The sequence below is a fragment of the Leiobunum rupestre genome, chromosome 10 (genome assembly GCF_980474605.1).
Source record: "Leiobunum rupestre chromosome 10, qqLeiRupe1.1.hap1, whole genome shotgun sequence".
NCBI classification, from domain to species: domain Eukaryota; kingdom Metazoa; phylum Arthropoda; class Arachnida; order Opiliones; family Sclerosomatidae; genus Leiobunum; species Leiobunum rupestre.
In genome coordinates, this window is record NC_143393.1 from 9,825,297 (window position 1) to 9,843,343 (window position 18,047).

Genomic DNA, 18,047 nt, shown 5'->3' on the forward strand with positions numbered 1-18,047 from the left:
TACAATCTAAACTCCTTAACGTATACGCCAGCTCACTTTTACGCAAATAGAAACGTCAAGAGGTTTCGTTGTACCGCGTGACTGGGCTCGACACGTTATGCGTGAGAGTTTATCGCGGGTGGGTGTAGAGTATGGGTGGCATAATGAATTTGCGTATATAAGCGAGCTCATTTTTTATTTTATCATAAAAGAAAATGTTAATAATGAAAATAGGTGAAGTAACGAAAACGGATGTGACGTAGTGTCCCGTTTCGGATATTTGACGTGCTTTGTCGTGGCGGGGGGAGGGGGTGGGGGGTGACTCTGTCATTGTTACCATTTCCCTTTCCTTCTCATCGGCCCGCCACCCTGTAATTTCGGGGGTTTTCAAAACTTGCGATTCGTGTCCGTTTTCGGAAAATGTTATTAAACTGACGTTTTTTTACGACGTTCACTTCCAGTTGGCTTTTATGACACCCGACGTAATTATAAGTTTACAATTCAGCGACGATTTCAGCTCTTCTATTACCCAATAGGAAGTATAAAAGTTTACGCAATGGATATGCGAATCGGTTTTAGTTTTAAGTGCTCTAAAATATTTTCTCCAAAAATTATGCAATATTATTTTCAACCACCAATAAACTAGAATTCCAAGAATGCACTTTTATTTTCGGGTACTAAAGATTGCCGATCAGCTGGTTTGGTATTTTTTAATTACAGTAGGACCAGTGTTCCGAAGTGGTATATAACTGTTGGTAAATAATGTGGTAAATAATGGTAAATGACGTTATGGTATGAAATGGGAAAAGTAGTAAATAATGGTAAATTACGTTATGGTATGAAATGGGAAAAGTAGTAAATAAGGGTAAATGACGTTATGGTATGAAATGGGAAAAGTAGTAAATAATGGTAAATGACGTTATGGTATGAAATGGGAAAATTAATAAATAATGGTAAATGACGTTATGGTATAAAATGGGAAAATTAATAAATTATAGTAAATGACGTTTTGGTGTAAAATGAGAAAATTAGTAAATAATGGTAAATGACGTTATGATATAAAATGGGAAAAGTAGTAAATAATGGTAAATGACGTTATGGTATGAAATGGGAAAAGTAGTAAATAATGGTAAATGACGTTATGGTATGAAATGGGAAAAGTAGTAAATAATGGTAAATGACGTTATGGTATGAAATGGGAAAAGTAGTAAATAATGGTAAATGACGTTATGGTATGAAATGGGAAAATTAATAAATAATGGTAAATGACGTTATGGTATAAAATGGGAAAATTAATAAATTATAGTAAATGACGTTTTGGTGTAAAATGAGAAAAGTAGTAAATAATGGTAAATGACGTTATGATATAAAATGGGAAAAGTAGTAAATAATGGTAAATGACGTTATGGTATGAAATGGGAAAAGTAGTAAATAATGGTAAATGACGTTATGGTATAAAATGGGAAAAGTAGTAAATAATGGTAAATGACGTTATGGTATGAAATGGGAAAAGTAGTAAATAATGGTAAATGACGTTATGGTATAAAATGGGAAAAGTAGTAAATAATGGTAAATGACGTTATGGTATGAAATGGGAAAAGTAGTAAATAATGGTAAATGACGTTATGGTATAAAATGGGAAAATTAATAAATTATAGTAAATGACGTTTTGGTGTAAAATGAGAAAATTAGTAAATAATGGTAAATTACGTTATGATATAAAATGGTAAAAGTAGTAAATAATGGTAAATGATACGTTTCCACGAATTATTTACAGTTTAATATTTAAAACTTAAACCTACATTTACGAAGATAAAACATTTAAGATTTAGAATAAACTTTTAAAGGAATCAAAATAAAGTTTAAGCTCTTCTAAAGTGGATATATTACTTTTTGAACGGTATTCTTGATTTCACATATTATTCTACAATATAAATCAATATTTACCTATATTTACCAGTGGTATGAGCAATATTCGAAAAAGTGGTAGTTCATTATTTTTATGTTGCACATAGGGTAATAACTTATATTACTTCGTAGCTTTAGTTATGGCTACCATGTTGATATTACCTAAGACCACGTGGTTGGTTGAAAGATCAACATTAGTTTTAAATAAGTTTTTAATATCAATGAAACCCTTTCTTTATAAAATTTAAGTTATAAATTTATAATATTTCACTACGAATTATTTTAATCTATAGTATGTGACACAAATTTCTTTATTTTTCGGAAAAGTATAATCAAAATTTTCCTTTCAGAGACTTTTAAAAAGATATCGGAATTATTTTAAATAATGAAATTAAAATTAAAATTATAAAATTAAACAATGGTGAGATTTTCGGAAAACCATAGTCAAAACTTTCCTTTAAGACACTTTAAAATGCCTTCAAATTATTTTAAATAACTAAATTTTAATTTTATTTAAAATTATTAAATGCCTTCGAATTACTTTAAATAACTAAATTTACTTTTAATTATAATTATTAAATGCGTTCGTATTATTTTAAATAACTAAATTTTAATTTTCATTAAAATTATTAAATGACTTCGAATAACTTTAAATAACTAAATTTAATTTTCATTATAATTATTAAATGCGTTCGTATTATTTTAAATAACTAAATTTTAATTTTCATTAAAATTATTAAATGACTTCGAATTACTTTAAATAACTAAATTTAATTTTAATTATAATTATTAAATGCGTTCGTATCATTTTAAATAACTAAATTTTAATTTTAATTATAATTATTATGTAACAACCGATATTATGGTCGTTATTAAACCGCGTAAAACAGGTAAATTTAATTTAATAGACCGTTCCATTAAATGTTCGTTACGGTAAGAGGGGGAACAGTTTATAGCCTCGTGAACTAAGGCTTAACATTTCATTGATAGCCACCGTATAGTGTATCAGGTAAAGATTGTTGTTCATCATAAAATACTAGCTAATAAATATCTAAGTATTAACAATACTTTCATAGAATTGAGATGAGTATTGCAATAATTATTCTTTTAATTAGTATCGAAATTAAATTAAAATCAGTTTGCACTCCTAAGTCACTAAGCCTAACCCGAGCTTCGTGTAAAATATCTGGGAAAATCTTACTTGAAAATTCAAAAAGTACAGCCAAATTTTTGTTTAATTTTAGCGAAATTGGTGGTGGGTGACGTAGAAAAACACAATGAACGCACGTAGAAAAATGAGGAACGCCAAATCCCCTCTCAAATGAATGTGAAAATAGAGGAGCGGAAAATTAGTCTCTCAAATGAACTTCAAATAAACGAAACGCCAATTTGATCTCCAATGAGAGTGAAAAAAGAGGGGATACAAATAGCTTCTCAAATAAACATGAAAATAGAGGAGTGCCAAATTAGTCTCTCAAGGGAACGAGAAAATAGAGGAGCGCCAAATAAGCCTCTCAAATGAACGTGAAAATAGCAGAACTCCAAATTTTATCTCAAATGAGCGTGAAAATAGAGGAGCGGAAAATTAGTCTCTCAAATGAACGTGAAAATAGAGGAGCGCAAAATTAGCCTCTCAAATGAACGTGAAAATAGAGGAGCGCAAAATTAGCCTCTCAAATGAACGTGAAAATATCGGAACTCCAAATTATATCTCAAATGAGCGTGAAAATAGAGGAGGGCAAAATTAGCCTCTCAAATGAACGTGAAAATAGCAGAACTCCAAATTTTATCTCAAATGAGCGTGAAAATAGAGGAGCGCAAAATTAGCCTCTCAAATGAGCGTGAAAATAGCGGAACTCCAAATTATATCTCAAATGAGCGTGAAAATAGAGGAGCGCAAAATTAGCCTCTCAAATGAGCGTGAAAATAGCGGAACTCCAAATTATATCTCAAATGAGCGTGAAAATAGAGGAGCGCAAAATTAGCCTCTCAAATGAGCGTGAAAATAGCGGAACTCCAAATTATATCTCAAATGAGCGTGAAAATAGAGGAGCGCAAAATTAGCCTCTCAAATGAACGTGAAAATAGCGGAACTCCAAATTATATCTCAAATGAGCGTGAAAATAGAGGAGCGCAAAATTAGCCTCTCAAATGAACGTGAAAATAGAGGAGCGGAAAATTAGTCTCTCAAATGAACGTGAAAATAGAGGAGCGCAAAATTAGCCTCTCAAATGAACGTGAAAATAGCAGAACTCCAAATTTTATCTCAAATGAGCGTGAAAATAGAGGAGCGGAAAATTAGTCTCTCAAATGAACGTGAAAATAGAGGAGCGCAAAATTAGCCTCTCAAATGAACGTGAAAATAGAGGAGCGCAAAATTAGCCTCTCAAATGAACGTGAAAATAGAGGAGCGGAAAATTAGTCTCTCAAATGAACGTGAAAATAGAGGAGCGCAAAATTAGCCTCTCAAATGAACGTGAAAATAGAGGAGCGCAAAATTAGCCTCTCAAATGAACGTGAAAATAGCAGAACTCCAAATTTTATCTCAAATGAGCGTGAAAATAGAGGAGCGGAAAATTAGTCTCTCAAATGAACGTGAAAATAGAGGAGCGCAAAATTAGCCTCTCAAATGAACGTGAAAATAGAGGAGCGCAAAATTAGCCTCTCAAATGAACGTGAAAATAGCGGAACTCCAAATTATATCTCAAATGAGCGTGAAAATAGAGGAGGGCAAAATTAGCCACTCAAATGAACGTGAAAATAGCAGAACTCCAAATTTTATCTCAAATGAGCGTGAAAATAGAGGAGCGCAAAATTAGCCTCTCAAATGAGCGTGAAAATAGCAGAACTCCAAATTATATCTCAAATGAGCGTGAAAATAGAGGAGCGCAAAATTAGCCTCTCAAATGAACGTGAAAATAGCAGAACTCCAAATTATATCTCAAATGAGCGTGAAAATAGAGGAGCGCAAAATTAGCCACTCAAATGAACGTGAAAATAGCAGAACTCCAAATTTTATCTCAAATGAGCGTGAAAATAGAGGAGCGCAAAATTAGCCTCTCAAATGAGCGTGAAAATAGCAGAACTCCAAATTATATCTCAAATGAGCGTGAAAATAGAGGAGCGCAAAATTAGCCTCTCAAATGAGCGTGAAAATAGCGGAACTCCAAATTATATCTCAAATGAGCGTGAAAATAGAGGAGCGCAAAATTAGCCTCTCAAATGAACGTGAAAATAGCAGAACTCCAAATTTTATCTCAAATGAGCGTGAAAATAGAGGAGCGGAAAATTAGTCTCTCAAATGAACGTGAAAATAGAGGAGCGCAAAATTAGCCTCTCAAATGAACGTGAAAATAGAGGAGCGCAAAATTAGCCTCTCAAATGAACGTGAAAATAGCGGAACTCCAAATTATATCTCAAATGAGCGTGAAAATAGAGGAGGGCAAAATTAGCCTCTCAAATGAACGTGAAAATAGCAGAACTCCAAATTTTATCTCAAATGAGCGTGAAAATAGAGGAGCGCAAAATTAGCCTCTCAAATGAGCGTGAAAATAGCGGAACTCCAAATTTTATCTCAAATGAGCGTGAAAATAGAGGAGCGCAAAATTAGCCTCTCAAATGAGCGTGAAAATAGCGGAACTCCAAATTATATCTCAAATGAGCGTGAAAATAGAGGAGTGCAAAATTAGCCTCTCAAATGAACGTGAAAATAGCAGAACTCCAAATTTTATCTCAAATGAGCGTGAAAATAGAAAAGCGCAAAATTAGCCTCGGAAATCAGCGCAAAAATAATGGAATACCGATTTCGCTTGACAAATTAAAGTGAGCTTATATCAAGTTAGCGAACGCCAATGGTGCGTTAAATAAAATGCCCATAGCCGATCCTAATTAAGATTATCCCAAAGTAATTCCGCGATTTAAAACCAAATGTCTATAAATTAGGCACCGTTTTCCGCCATCTCCCTGGCCGGCTTTTCTTTATTAAAAATAACTTCCCTAAGAACGCGCTAAAATATTTCTCGAGCTCAACGTACATACCGCGAAACAATACGAAATTAGCGGGTTAACCTTGTTAAGAGTACCCCTTCAAATCCCCGAACGCCCAATTAAGCGAACTCACCCCAACGCGAAAGTTTTCCCGCCCAAATTCAGCCCCTCCGTTTTCCATATCAACTTGGAACAATACCATAACTGGCTACCCTTCGTAGAACCGCTCCATCGAACAACTATGAAAATATACAGCCCCGGAGACGAGGCTATTAAAATTGTCAAAAAGCCTTTTCATTACGTCCTTTCCCATGATTCTCTACAAAACCCGGGGCTCTAGCCATAACTAACAAGTTACGCGAATGGTGCGTGCGTTCCTACCCCTCCTCTGAGAGATAATACACGATCATTTACCCAAAAAGAAAATTCAAATTTTACATTTTGGCGACGGTACCTCGTGTCAAACGCGACTACCGGACGAACGGAGCTGGCTCGTGTGGACATAATTTGACAGTTGTCGTACGGATATCGGAGGTAGCTGGGGATTTATATGGTCGGAATTAGGAAAAGTTGAAAGTTGTTTAATTAGTATCTATTTGGAATCTCGACGGTGAAGGTCGGTCTGGGCCTACTGCGCTAAAGCGGATTAATTGTGTTGTGTGTCTAAATGGATTTATTGAAGAAGTTTTCCTATTGGCACTTATGTCTCATCTGTTCGTGTCTGGTCATTCTCACCAAAGTTAGTTTTCTTCATTTTTTTACCTTCTTTTTAGTTTTAATGTTTTGTTAATGTTGTGGGTTGAGCTGCTTTGGTTTTGCAACTGTTTTGTTTTGTGTAGGTTTCGTGCACTTTTAGGTAGGGTTACATAGGTTAATTTTTACTTTACTATTTTAATGTTATTCAAATCGTAAATTAAAATTAATTATTATTATTATTATTATTATTATTATTATTATTATTATTATAAGAATAAATATATTCCTTTAATCATTAAAAACCTTTATTAATATTTAATTAATAATACAATAATATAATTATTATTCCTAAATATTATATTATTCCTAAATATTATTTCTAAATATTATTATTTATCTTTTCCAAATTAAAGTAAAATTAAATAAAATAAACAAATTTGTAATTTCTTTAAACATTAGATCAAAAAGAAGCTTTATGAGTTTGCAAAATGACGATATTTTTAAAATTTTTAATTTATTTTTTTTAACCAAGTACCGGTACAATGGGGGACATTAGCCTTGAAAAAAATAAATACATTCCTTAAATCGTTTAAAAGCCTTGATCTACTTCGTATACAATTTATATTTTACAAAAAGTTTCTTTTGTATTGTTCAACGACACCACGCCTTTACGCAATTTTAATTATGAATTTTAATTAACAGGAATTATTATTTTTACGAGAAGCGTAGCTTTATATCAACCCTCGTATAATGTTGCAACTGTAAAAGCACCCCAAATCATCATTTCTCGTTAAACGAACTTTTATCTTAGAAATCTAACTTTGTTAAATACGAAGTGTTAATGACTTATTCGGAAAAAAACATAAATACTTTACTTAATATGTAAATTTGCAAACGACTAAATTTGGTAGTAGAAAAATCCCTGGCTACTTAGTACGATCATCACGAGACGTCTTAGTCATAGTCGTTAGAGATAGATTTTACCCCCGGCGTAACTTGGACTAAACTTTCCGCTAATATATTTTTTACAATTTTCGAATAACCAAATGAGTCACGGAGTGAGAAGACCTTCGTTTTTTTTCGGGCAAAATGTTTTCCTTAAGTTGGTCGATTTCCCAAAATTAGATTTCTTAAGAGCAAATTAACTTTAGAAAATGAAATCAAATTCTCCCGAGATGGGGTGAATCAACTTAAGCCGATTTAAAGAAGCCGAAACCCCGAATGAAAACTCACCCAAATGTTTTCCGATATTTTTGAAATACCCATTTTTGGGTTCTTCCCGAAATTTCCTCGGTGAATGTTCGGTGTCGTTAATGTCTGTGCATGTAAGAGGAATTATAAAATATTACCTTTATTATACAAGTGTTTAAGAGCGTCTTAATAATTTTATAAATTACCTGTCTATTACGTCCTTGAAGTATCGCGTTTTGAATTTAAATAAGCTTTAAGCATTATATAAATATCTTTTTCATAGAATACTCACGACTTTTAAAGTAGGAATTTTTCAATGTATATTACTACAAGGAAATAAATTAACCGCGCGAGCCAAAATGTTTGCCCCAAGTTTGTTGTTGAGTGTAGTTTTCGTTGCGTGTGACTGTCATCGGTGATAAACAGATTTACAACTAACTAAAACCGAATTACGGTCTCTTAAAGAAAGAACTTGTTCTTTGTAAGATTAGTTTTAATTATATTATCGTTCCCGGTTTAATTGAGCTATACCAATCAGCCCACTAGAACAAATTAGCGATTGGTTAATTACGTTGGTCGATCGAGGGGGAGATTTTGATTGCGAAATCACCGACGAGGTCTTCCAAGTTCGTTCGCGGCAGGAAAAACCCTGAAACTGATTTCGACCAAGAGCATATATGAATAAAATAAAGAAGATAATCAACTTCTTTAAACTTTTTTTCCTGGGCGCGTAACCTTGAGACCGGGGTAGTATTCGGAGTTAACGGTGTTCAAGGGTGAATTTTGGAGATGAAACTGAGAAAAAATATAATTTCTTTATTCTTTTTGCGAAATCGATTTTCTTTTTGCCTTTTAAAAGCGAGTACAAAGCTTTTATACTGGTACATTATACCATTGTATTGTGGTACCCCTAAAGGATGGTAGTGGTACTAAAGGCCGCCCACACTTTATAATATTCTATTTTTGCGTCGGCTTATAATTATATTCTGGATTACGTAGATCCGCAATTGCGTTAGTCTCGAAATATTGTTTATCATATCGGAAATGATGTTTTGCTTTTTTTATAATACACTATAGCTGAGTTTAATAAAATCGTTACTTTAACTTTTCCGTAACTGTGATTCCAACCTTTCCTAATCTTTAATTCATTACGTTTTACCATTTACGGATAATACATTGGATGTTATTAATACTAATAATTAATAAGAATATATACTAAGTTGCGGGTTAAGAAATGCAAAATATCTAGTACATTTAGCGGAAAGATACTTGCACGAATTTCCGGTAAATCGGCGACGATAATTTCGAATTTCGCCTATTTTCTGTTGAATTCCTAAAGGCTCCAACGCGGGTTAAATTAATCCATTTTAGAAATGTCTATTGCGTAAATTTGAAAGCGATTCATAAATATTTAATATATATTATTATTTATTTATTTACTTCAACGTGGTAATCTCGGCATTACCTGTTCTATACTTGTACTCACCAAACGGAATTTTTTAGGAATGCCTCACTTGTAGTACTAAAAATAAATTTTTACAACTTAGTTAATTAATTACCACTTTGAAATATAACGTGAATTTATATAACGCGCGTAGGTATACTTAGAAATTAAACCGTAAACAGGCCAAATTTGAAATTACCGCCGCCTATTGACCGTAAATACGTGCTAGTATCTTTAACCTGCAACTAACATAATGAGTATAGTTACTACTTTTTTTAACATATTTTGGTTTAAAAATATCGTAACTCTGAAATTTTGTTTAAGATACTATTTCTATTGTGGATGTTTTGATTTAAAAAAAAACCCGTTAATTTGATTTATATCGGATTTTTATTGATTTTTAATTTTATTGATTTTTTAACGTCTTATGCCTTTTTGTCTTGAAAAATTGATTAATAATGTGAGTTCTGTAGCGAAGCAAACTACATTTTAAATAAATTTCGATTATACTAAAACTATAAACTATATTTAACTGAGTTTACTCTGAATTGACATTATTAGAGAGACTACTTTTGTAAAATAATTGCATGTATAATAGTCGATTTATATAAAATTGATTCAAATCAGACAATCCTGTTTAAAAGCTATTTCAAGTTGTTTATTATATCTTTTAAACATTTAAAACGTTGCAATTATAAATTTGTGAAAAGGCTACTAAAGATTAAGTTTTGAAGTTACAATTTTATTAAACTCAGATAAGGAATAAATTTTAAAATGGAAAATTTTGCTTTTAGAATGTGAAAATCTAAGAGATTTATCCGCAAACCTTTACAGCGGTATTGTTGATATTACCTAAACGGTGTGTCAGTTTTGAAAGACCTTCTAAAAATGCTAATATTTTTTAGGCGATACAAAAGTGCAATTCATTATTTTTGAAGCTTGGATTTTAATTGACTAAATCAGCGTCAACTTTTTTATTTTCAGGAGCATGTTAATTCTTTTCTCATCCCTCTCGGAGTGTCCAAGAAATACAGCGAAAAAATTCTCGGTAAGTCCTCGATACCGATCCATCATCGTTTCGAGTTTGACGTTCTCAAGCGAAGAATAAGATTAACTGTTCCATTATCCTAAAAGGTACCTCGGAAACGGATATAATCTATCCTCGAATTCGCCACGTGGCTCGCAAGAAACGGTCCACGTCTGATAACTTGGTCGTCTCGGACGCCGAAGACGAAGATGACTCCCAGAAAGACGTCTTGGTGGTGTTCCGAGGGGCCAACCGTACCTTCTATATGGAACTGCAGCCCACCAACGACTTTGTCTCGGAAAACTTAGAGCGAGACTCCTTTCGACACGCAACCGGTATATACGGCGACAGAACACCGACCAAAAGATGTCACTATCGGGGTAAAGTCATTTCCGGAACCGGCGGAAGCGTGGCCCTTAACCTGTGCGATGCCGACGGGAAAATGGTACTACTTTCTTTTGTACATACGCTCGTATACGCTTGTAACATAGTTTACGCGAAAAGAAGGATATATCTTGATTTTTAGCCTAGAATGAATCACTCCTAGGGGAACGAGTTCGATTATCCGCTAGACCTTTAGAAAACGAGCATTCTAGGTTGCTACTATAAAGATCGCTTCTCCGAGGAATAAAAAATGGTGATTGAGAGATATCTTCGAAGTGGGGTCTTTCTAAGCAAAAAATATGGTTCTGGTCGCCGGGAACCTTCTATAGAATGTTTTCTTTTTATAGTCCCTCAAAGCTGAAAGGGGGGAAATTGGCTATTGTATTTTTATGATGGATGGCCACGGATTTCGGAAACAGATTGTTTTCCAAAAATTTATTCCCCTCATTCTTCTTAATATTTCACCCGCAGTCCGGCATGATAGTGACGCCCGAAGGCAAATACACCATACATCCTGACACGAATAGCTCCGAATTGGAACTGGCCGCCAAAGATTCGATTGGCCGACACGTCTTCATGAAAAAAGCGGAGAAGGAGTCCTTTTGCGCCATCAAGACCATCGGTGAGAGCCCCCAAAATTGACCCTTTCCGCGGTTACCTCGAGCCACCGTTTTACGATGTCCACGTCGCGGGTTGCGGATATGAATTAAATATATTTCTTCTTACCTCAGACGAGGACGACGGCGTTGAGGCGCCCGAAGATCGTAAATTAGGTCGTCGGCGGCGGGAAGTCGATGGTACGAAAGTGATTCAGATCGCGGTCTTCACTGATTCCGAGTTGTACGAAATGATGCGGAAGAAACATCCCAAAGACGTCGAGGCCAGAATTAGAGACTTGGTTATGACCATCGTAAACCAGGTGCAGCTCATATACAGCTACGAATCCATGAAAACCAAGTTTAAGATTGTCTTAGAGAGGTTGCAGATTTTGAAGCCCAACGAAGTAAGCGTCTACTATATTTCAATCAACCTTGTTGCGGATTTTCATTCTGTTCTTTCAACTTAGGACGCTCCAGATAAATCAGGGGCGGATATTGATAATTACTTGGACACCTTTTGCGCGTGGCAAGCCGGTTTAGTGCCGGGTGAAGGCAAAGAGGGGCATTGGGACCATGCTATCATGTTAACAGGGTATGTACTTTAAATAATTCGAACCTGATAAATAACTCAATTTTGATGGATGCGTACATTTGCAGGCTAAATTTGTTTAAGGAATACGAAGGAGTAAAAAATGACAAGGTTTTGGGGTTGGCTTGGGTCAATGGCATGTGTCGAACCAATTATAGCTGTACTATCAATGAAGGTCAAGATTTTGAGGCCTCGTACGTCATAGCGCACGAAATGGCTCATAGGTAAGTGACTAGTTCATTAACATCTATTCGTACGAACCAAGATTTGGCGAATCATGGGGCTTCTATCGATTTTGTTGAGAAAATTTTGTGAAAAAACGGTTTGAGTCTATTTGATCGATTCCAAAATGATCGAACGGGTCCCATTTGATCAAATTTCCATTTGATCGAATTGCATTTGATCGAATGGCATTTGATCGAATGGCATTTGATCGAACGAAATTTGATCGAAAGCTACTGTAGGGTAAAACTACTAGTTTTTGGGAGTACCTAATTTTTAGCAATAGAAGGGCCGTGAACGTGGTCAGACCCCTCGTATACAACGGTGCATACGCGCCTACGGCGCGCGTACATCAACCTAACCTAACCTAACCTAACCTGACCCTATTTATATATATCAAAAACAACGGGCCGTTATTGTCGATGTCATAAAAAATTCCATCATATAGTGTATAAAGTAAAAATCTCTTCATCTTTGTGGCTTAATACAGTTAAAGCAATGAATTATTCCATCATTATTCCTTCTGCACTTAAGCAATGAATTATTCCATCCTTATTCCTTCCGCACTTCATATTGACATTCGGTAAAATAAAAACATACCAACTGGTACTATAAATACTTTTGAATTCGATCAAATAGTATTCGATCATTTGAAGGTTCGATCTTATGAAACAAATGACAAATGGGATTCGATCAAATGGAATTTCGATCAATTGCAACGTATAATGATCGACTGTCGATCACATATTTTTCGATCAAATGGACCAACACCGAAAAAACAGTTGCTTTAAGTTTTAAAGGGAAAATCCATTCCCGAACTAAAAATTAATTTTTCCGGTCATTCCTTTCAGTAAATTAATATGTTCTCTATCTATTTCCGCGGTTACATAGCAAAACCAAATTGGGAACCACTGCTCTACAAAACTGAAATTGAAATTTATAATTTCCGTTACCACCCTCTTTTTAACAAAAAAAGTTCAAATATTAATATTACACCATGGATAGTAGATTTTAGAGGATTCGTAAAAAGCCTGGTTTTTAGCCCCCGTAAACCAATCACACTAAGGGAGTCGTCCAAGGTTATTTGAAAAAAAAACAAGTATAGCTAAGAGTGAACGATACTGTTCGAAAAAAGAAAAAAGATAAACACGAAGTACATTTTTACGTTTTTATAGATTAAATATGATATACTAAATATCAGTTGATAGTTTTTATTGAATTAAAAAACCAAAATTAAAAATTACTAAAATATGAAGCGCAAAAAATCACGTAACAATATCACCGCATTAGGTTGCCATTTTGAAATTTTAAGATCACGTGGTACAAACGACCTTGCAAGACTCCCTCGGAGTCTCTCGAGCTGATTGATACGCGGGGAGAAATAAAATGCACTGTGGAAGGCTATCGAAAACCTGTCTTCTTAATTTACTGTCCATGATTACACCTCTTAAAAATGTAAATTTATGTATTTTCTAGTAACATAAGCGATTTATGTGAACGAGAAACATAATGTAATTTTTTAAGTTTGTCAAAAATGTTGTTTCGCGCGAATAGGCCCTAATTAATGATAACATTAGATAAAATGTAAATTCTTATTTAGTTTAGGAGTCCTTCACGATGGAACGAGTAATCCCTGCGATCCAGACACTTTCATTATGTCGGACAAAACTGGTCCTGGTAAAATCAGTTGGTCCCCGTGCAGTAATAGATACTTGGAAAAGTACTTCAAGTAAGAAGATATTCTCTTACGGAATCTTTTAGTCTTTACTGTTGTTTAATTGTTGCTGTTATTTGTATATACTAGTCGCGGTCAAGCTATGTGCTTGGAAAATGACGTGACGCCTCGCCCGGAACTAGATTTTAGGAGAGAAACCAAACTACCAGGAGAAAAATACGCTCCGACGGAGCAGTGTAAGATGGCCATGGGAGACGAATACCTGCCGTATATCACCAAAAAGAAGCCCTTTGATGTACGTTTGTTTTATTTACCGCTGCGAGTTGTCAAAATAGTGGAACTTGAGTGAACGTTGACGGCCAATTTTGGATGCTGTAGTCCGTAAACAAAGTTGACCGTGCTCAACGGACATCGTGTTACCGGTTCCAATAGGCGAAACTATAAAGTAAATTTGGTCTTAACCAACTTGTTAAAATGGGTAAAACAAAATCACGTGACTACCATTTCACAGCCAACTTCAATTCGGTAACTCGTGTTCATAGTTGGCCGTGTGGCGGTAAAGAAAAAAAATATTCCTTATTATCTTACACCTTCCTATTACAAGATGTTTTATATAATAATAATAATAATAATAATTAGAAAATATAGATGAACCGCCATTAGCAAAATAAAATGAATAATAGTTCGTATTTCTTAAGATAGCTGTCGCTGCAATTCTCCTACAAGTCACGTGACTACCATCTTTTCAGACCCCCTGGACTTTATAGTTTCGCCTATTTATACCTCTTGGGATAGAAGTATTAATATCTCTTGCTAATATTATTTGCTTGAAAAATTTGCTTTCACGGGTCTCCCCTGATTTTTCAAAATTCGTTTCTGAAGTATAAATTTTGGAATGCTAAGTACATCAAACTCAAACTTTCTAAATATTCGTAGCTTGCTTGTGTTCGTTGTCATGGTAACGCGTATAGGTCGGCCATGACATTAAGACGCCCATTGCGGTTACGTGATTATTTCGCAGGATCGTGTAACTTGCAATTAATTTCATGGCGTCCGTTTCAGGCGGAGCTTATGACGTATGCCGAAGACGCTACGAGCAAGCACACAGTCGAGATAAATATGCTTTTTATATAAATAAAATCAAATTGCATGTCGTAAAGCAGCGTTCAGACTATGTGAAAATATTAGCATCGGTCGTGTCGTTTCGGTTATGTTGGTCGCGTCGGTTCGTTCATTTCACTGTTCAGAAAGGAACAAACCTTGCACGGAGATTAACATAAAAGGTGATTATTCATCCAATCAGAGCTCTGTAATAACGGCGGAAAAATTTAAATAATTTTTTATCCACCTCTGATTGGTTATAGTATTTCGATGGTTCTAAAGGTCAGCGCTGATGAGGCAAAAGGCTAATTGTCTGCTATGAACTTTTTGAGCTTTAAACCGAGACGTCATCTAGGCAGTCCGCAACGAAATGAAAAAATGTAAACGACACGCGCGAAAATTTTAAGTCTCTGTTGAGAAGTCTGAACGGTGTAAGAAATCGATAGAACCGACACGATCGACGCAAACGTAATATTTTCACATAGTCTGAACGCTGCTTTAGACCGACACGCTGTAAATTTTAAACTGTTTGGATGTGGTTTACATATCCGCGATTCAGCAGGAAATTTGGGCCCATTTTAAAGTGCGTAGAGCTGGCGATGGTTCATGTTACCTATTAATTTCCTAAATTGATACTTCTATCGTAAGAGAAATTTTATAAACTTTAGGTAATACTTAACAAATCTACGCGGATTTTGAAAGTGTTAATAAAATAGGCTCCACAGTGTGATTTAGCGCAGGTGGACAAGCTATTTTAACTAGTTTGTTCAACTGTGTTTGGTAACAAAGCTGTGATAAAACGTTATCTCGTGTATTCTTGGAAATAGTTTGAATAGGCTAATACAGTTCAATTTGAAGGATTATTTTCAATTGATTTATAGAATATCTGCCGAGAATTATGGTGCTACACGGGCACCTGGGCAACACCAGCTCACCCTGCATTGGAGGGAAGTTCCTGCAATCCTGGGATGGTGAGTACTTTATTTTGTTACTCAATGCTGGTCTTTTCTATGAACCCAGGGCATATATGGTTTGATCCGGAACATTTTCCCATAAAGATGAAAATTATTACATAGGTAGTTTTTGACCAAAAAAAAATTATACTTAAAGTCCCTACCATCTTGTAAAATGGCCGCCAAGGACGTCTGACGTTATAAATTCCATGAAAGTGTCAAAAAATGTTGAAAATTGATAATTTATACATTTAGGGCTTTCTGAATAGTATTGTAAATTTTTTTTGGTCTACGACCGTTACTTTGGCTGCCATCTTTGGAAATGGCCGCCAAAAAGGTTTTCCGTGTTACGTTCCACTAAATGTTTCAATATGATTGAAAATTGGTATAAAGTTTACTTATGGCCTTAATAATAACATAATTGCCTATTCCAACTTAAATTGGTGAAAATATACTAAAGATTTAATCTACCGTAAATTTTGTATATTCGTTGCTTGAAAGGTGGCGGCACTTATCCGTAAAAGATGTAACTATAATAGGCCTTGCTGAACTTATTTTTATGTAGCTCATTCGTCACGAAATACGTTGAAGTTCAGTTCCGTTTATACTTAAGAACAGGGTGCCTCGTCAAATTTACTGTTATGTCCAAGGCTTTTCGAAGTAAAACGTCATCGATACATCAGCCGTGGCGCAGCAGCAACATCAAAGCAACCAGGCCAATAGAGTGTTGTCGTCTGAAACCCTGCGACGTCACCATTGTAATTTGTCTATTGATAAAAAACCGTAACTGTCACGGCGGGCACTATTAACACTACAGCTGTGACGTTACAAGTTTTCAAAATCGTATCAGACGACAACACTCTATACTTTATAGAAACGCCTATTACAATATTCGAACAAAAATATTTTTCAAAACTATTGAAAAAGCGATTTAGTTGTTGCTATCTGGGAAATGAAACGCTGTATTTAATTAATTGTCTAGCGACTTGCACAATAGTATAGGAACGAAATCCTAAGAGTGCACAAGATAAATTTATTTAAAATTAAAATAACCTGATTATGGACTAATAACGCAGTCCGAAATAAATAAATAATTTCGTTGCATTTTACCATTTCTTCCTATGAAATGCTGTAATTCGCGTACAATTATTAGGTTTGAGTCAAGAATGATTTAACCTTAACTGAGAATATGAAGGCTGCACATTGTTCACCAAGTTATTTCCCGAAGACAAACCACGCCTCTTAATTTTTCCTAGCTGATAGACCAATAATACACTGGGACGAATATACAATTTTTGTCAACGCATAAACTTAACAAAACGAAATATGATGTGTTTTTTTGTAGCTTTGCAAACAAGGTGATTGCGTCCACGATGGCAAGACGCCACTCACACCTCGCAAGGATCAGTCCTCGGGTTCTGGCATTAGTGGGTTTCCTGGCGCAGTCATCACTAACAGCGACGGTTCCACTTCTAGAGACGCCAAAGACGAGAAAGACGAGAAACCAGGAGTCATGGATCGAGTTTCCGGTTTCTTCAAAGACGTCTTCAAGCGCGTCCGCAACTTTTTCAGGACAGTCGGTTAGATTCCTAATGGACCCGTTAGTCGGTGTACCTAGATAGGCCCTCGAGGTACCCGTACGTTTAGGTACCTCGTTTTGAAGCCCGGTGACAAAAATAAACCAAATATTACTTTTATATTATCCACGAGCGGGACCCGGAAGCCCGCGTCGTTCTGATCCGTCCCCCGTAAACCCACCTTTCGAAAGGTTAGTGAGACTTACAAATACAAAGTAGCTAGGAACGAAAACAAACTATGAATTTAGTCAACAGATTATTTTTTATATAACTAAAAAATATCAGATTCGCACCATGTTTTTATACGATTTTCTGATGTTAGATACATTTACTTTGTTACCTAGAAAACGGCAACCATTTTTGGAACCGTTTTCCGTGAATAAATAATGCACATTTTCAAGTTAAAGCGTTCATGTTTTTTAAACTTTTTGAGTGGATTTAAACGAATTTAAATATATCCAAATATTTTACAGTATAAGTGACGGCAGATTTATGCAATATGCTATAAAATTTGCTTAGATAAATTTCATTTAGTGGTTTGTAAAAGGGTTTTATTAGACTATATTTTTTACTTTTCGCAAGCTGTCGGTACCCTCAGTTTGCGGGAGTTTCTGAGGTTATCTACATAATATCAGAAGTTTCGATATCAGAAATGATTCGCTTGAGACGTGAATCTTCTTCAAAAGAAACAATTGTACCTAATTTTTCAAACTCT

General features: G+C 35.0%; 1 protein-coding gene across 1 annotated transcript; it reads left to right on the forward strand.

Moving 5' to 3' along the window:
• The first annotated feature begins 6,278 nt into the window (after positions 1 to 6,278).
• LOC149923594 (A disintegrin and metalloproteinase with thrombospondin motifs adt-1-like) lies at positions 6,279 to 17,719 on the forward strand. The gene is made up of 11 exons (XM_090160530.1): positions 6,279 to 6,613; positions 10,190 to 10,253; positions 10,340 to 10,677; positions 11,088 to 11,238; positions 11,348 to 11,619; positions 11,683 to 11,807; positions 11,873 to 12,028; positions 13,627 to 13,755; positions 13,831 to 13,996; positions 15,684 to 15,773; positions 17,101 to 17,719. The coding sequence occupies exons 1-11, from the start codon at positions 6,542 to 6,544 to the stop codon at positions 17,338 to 17,340; spliced, it is 1,803 nt and encodes a 600-aa protein (XP_090016656.1). The 5' UTR covers positions 6,279 to 6,541; the 3' UTR covers positions 17,341 to 17,719.
• The last annotated feature ends 328 nt before the right edge of the window (positions 17,720 to 18,047 follow it).

Bases quoted from the DNA above. Each gene is read 5' to 3' on its own strand.
- LOC149923594 (XM_090160530.1), top strand. From the start codon at position 6,542: ATGGATTTATTGAAGAAGTTTTCCTATTGGCACTTATGTCTCATCTGT. The intron at 10,254-10,339 runs GTAAGTCCTCGA...TTATCCTAAAAG, and splicing joins ATACAGCGAAAAAATTCTCG to GTACCTCGGAAACGGATATA. The intron at 11,808-11,872 runs GTATGTACTTTA...GTACATTTGCAG, and splicing joins CATGCTATCATGTTAACAGG to GCTAAATTTGTTTAAGGAAT.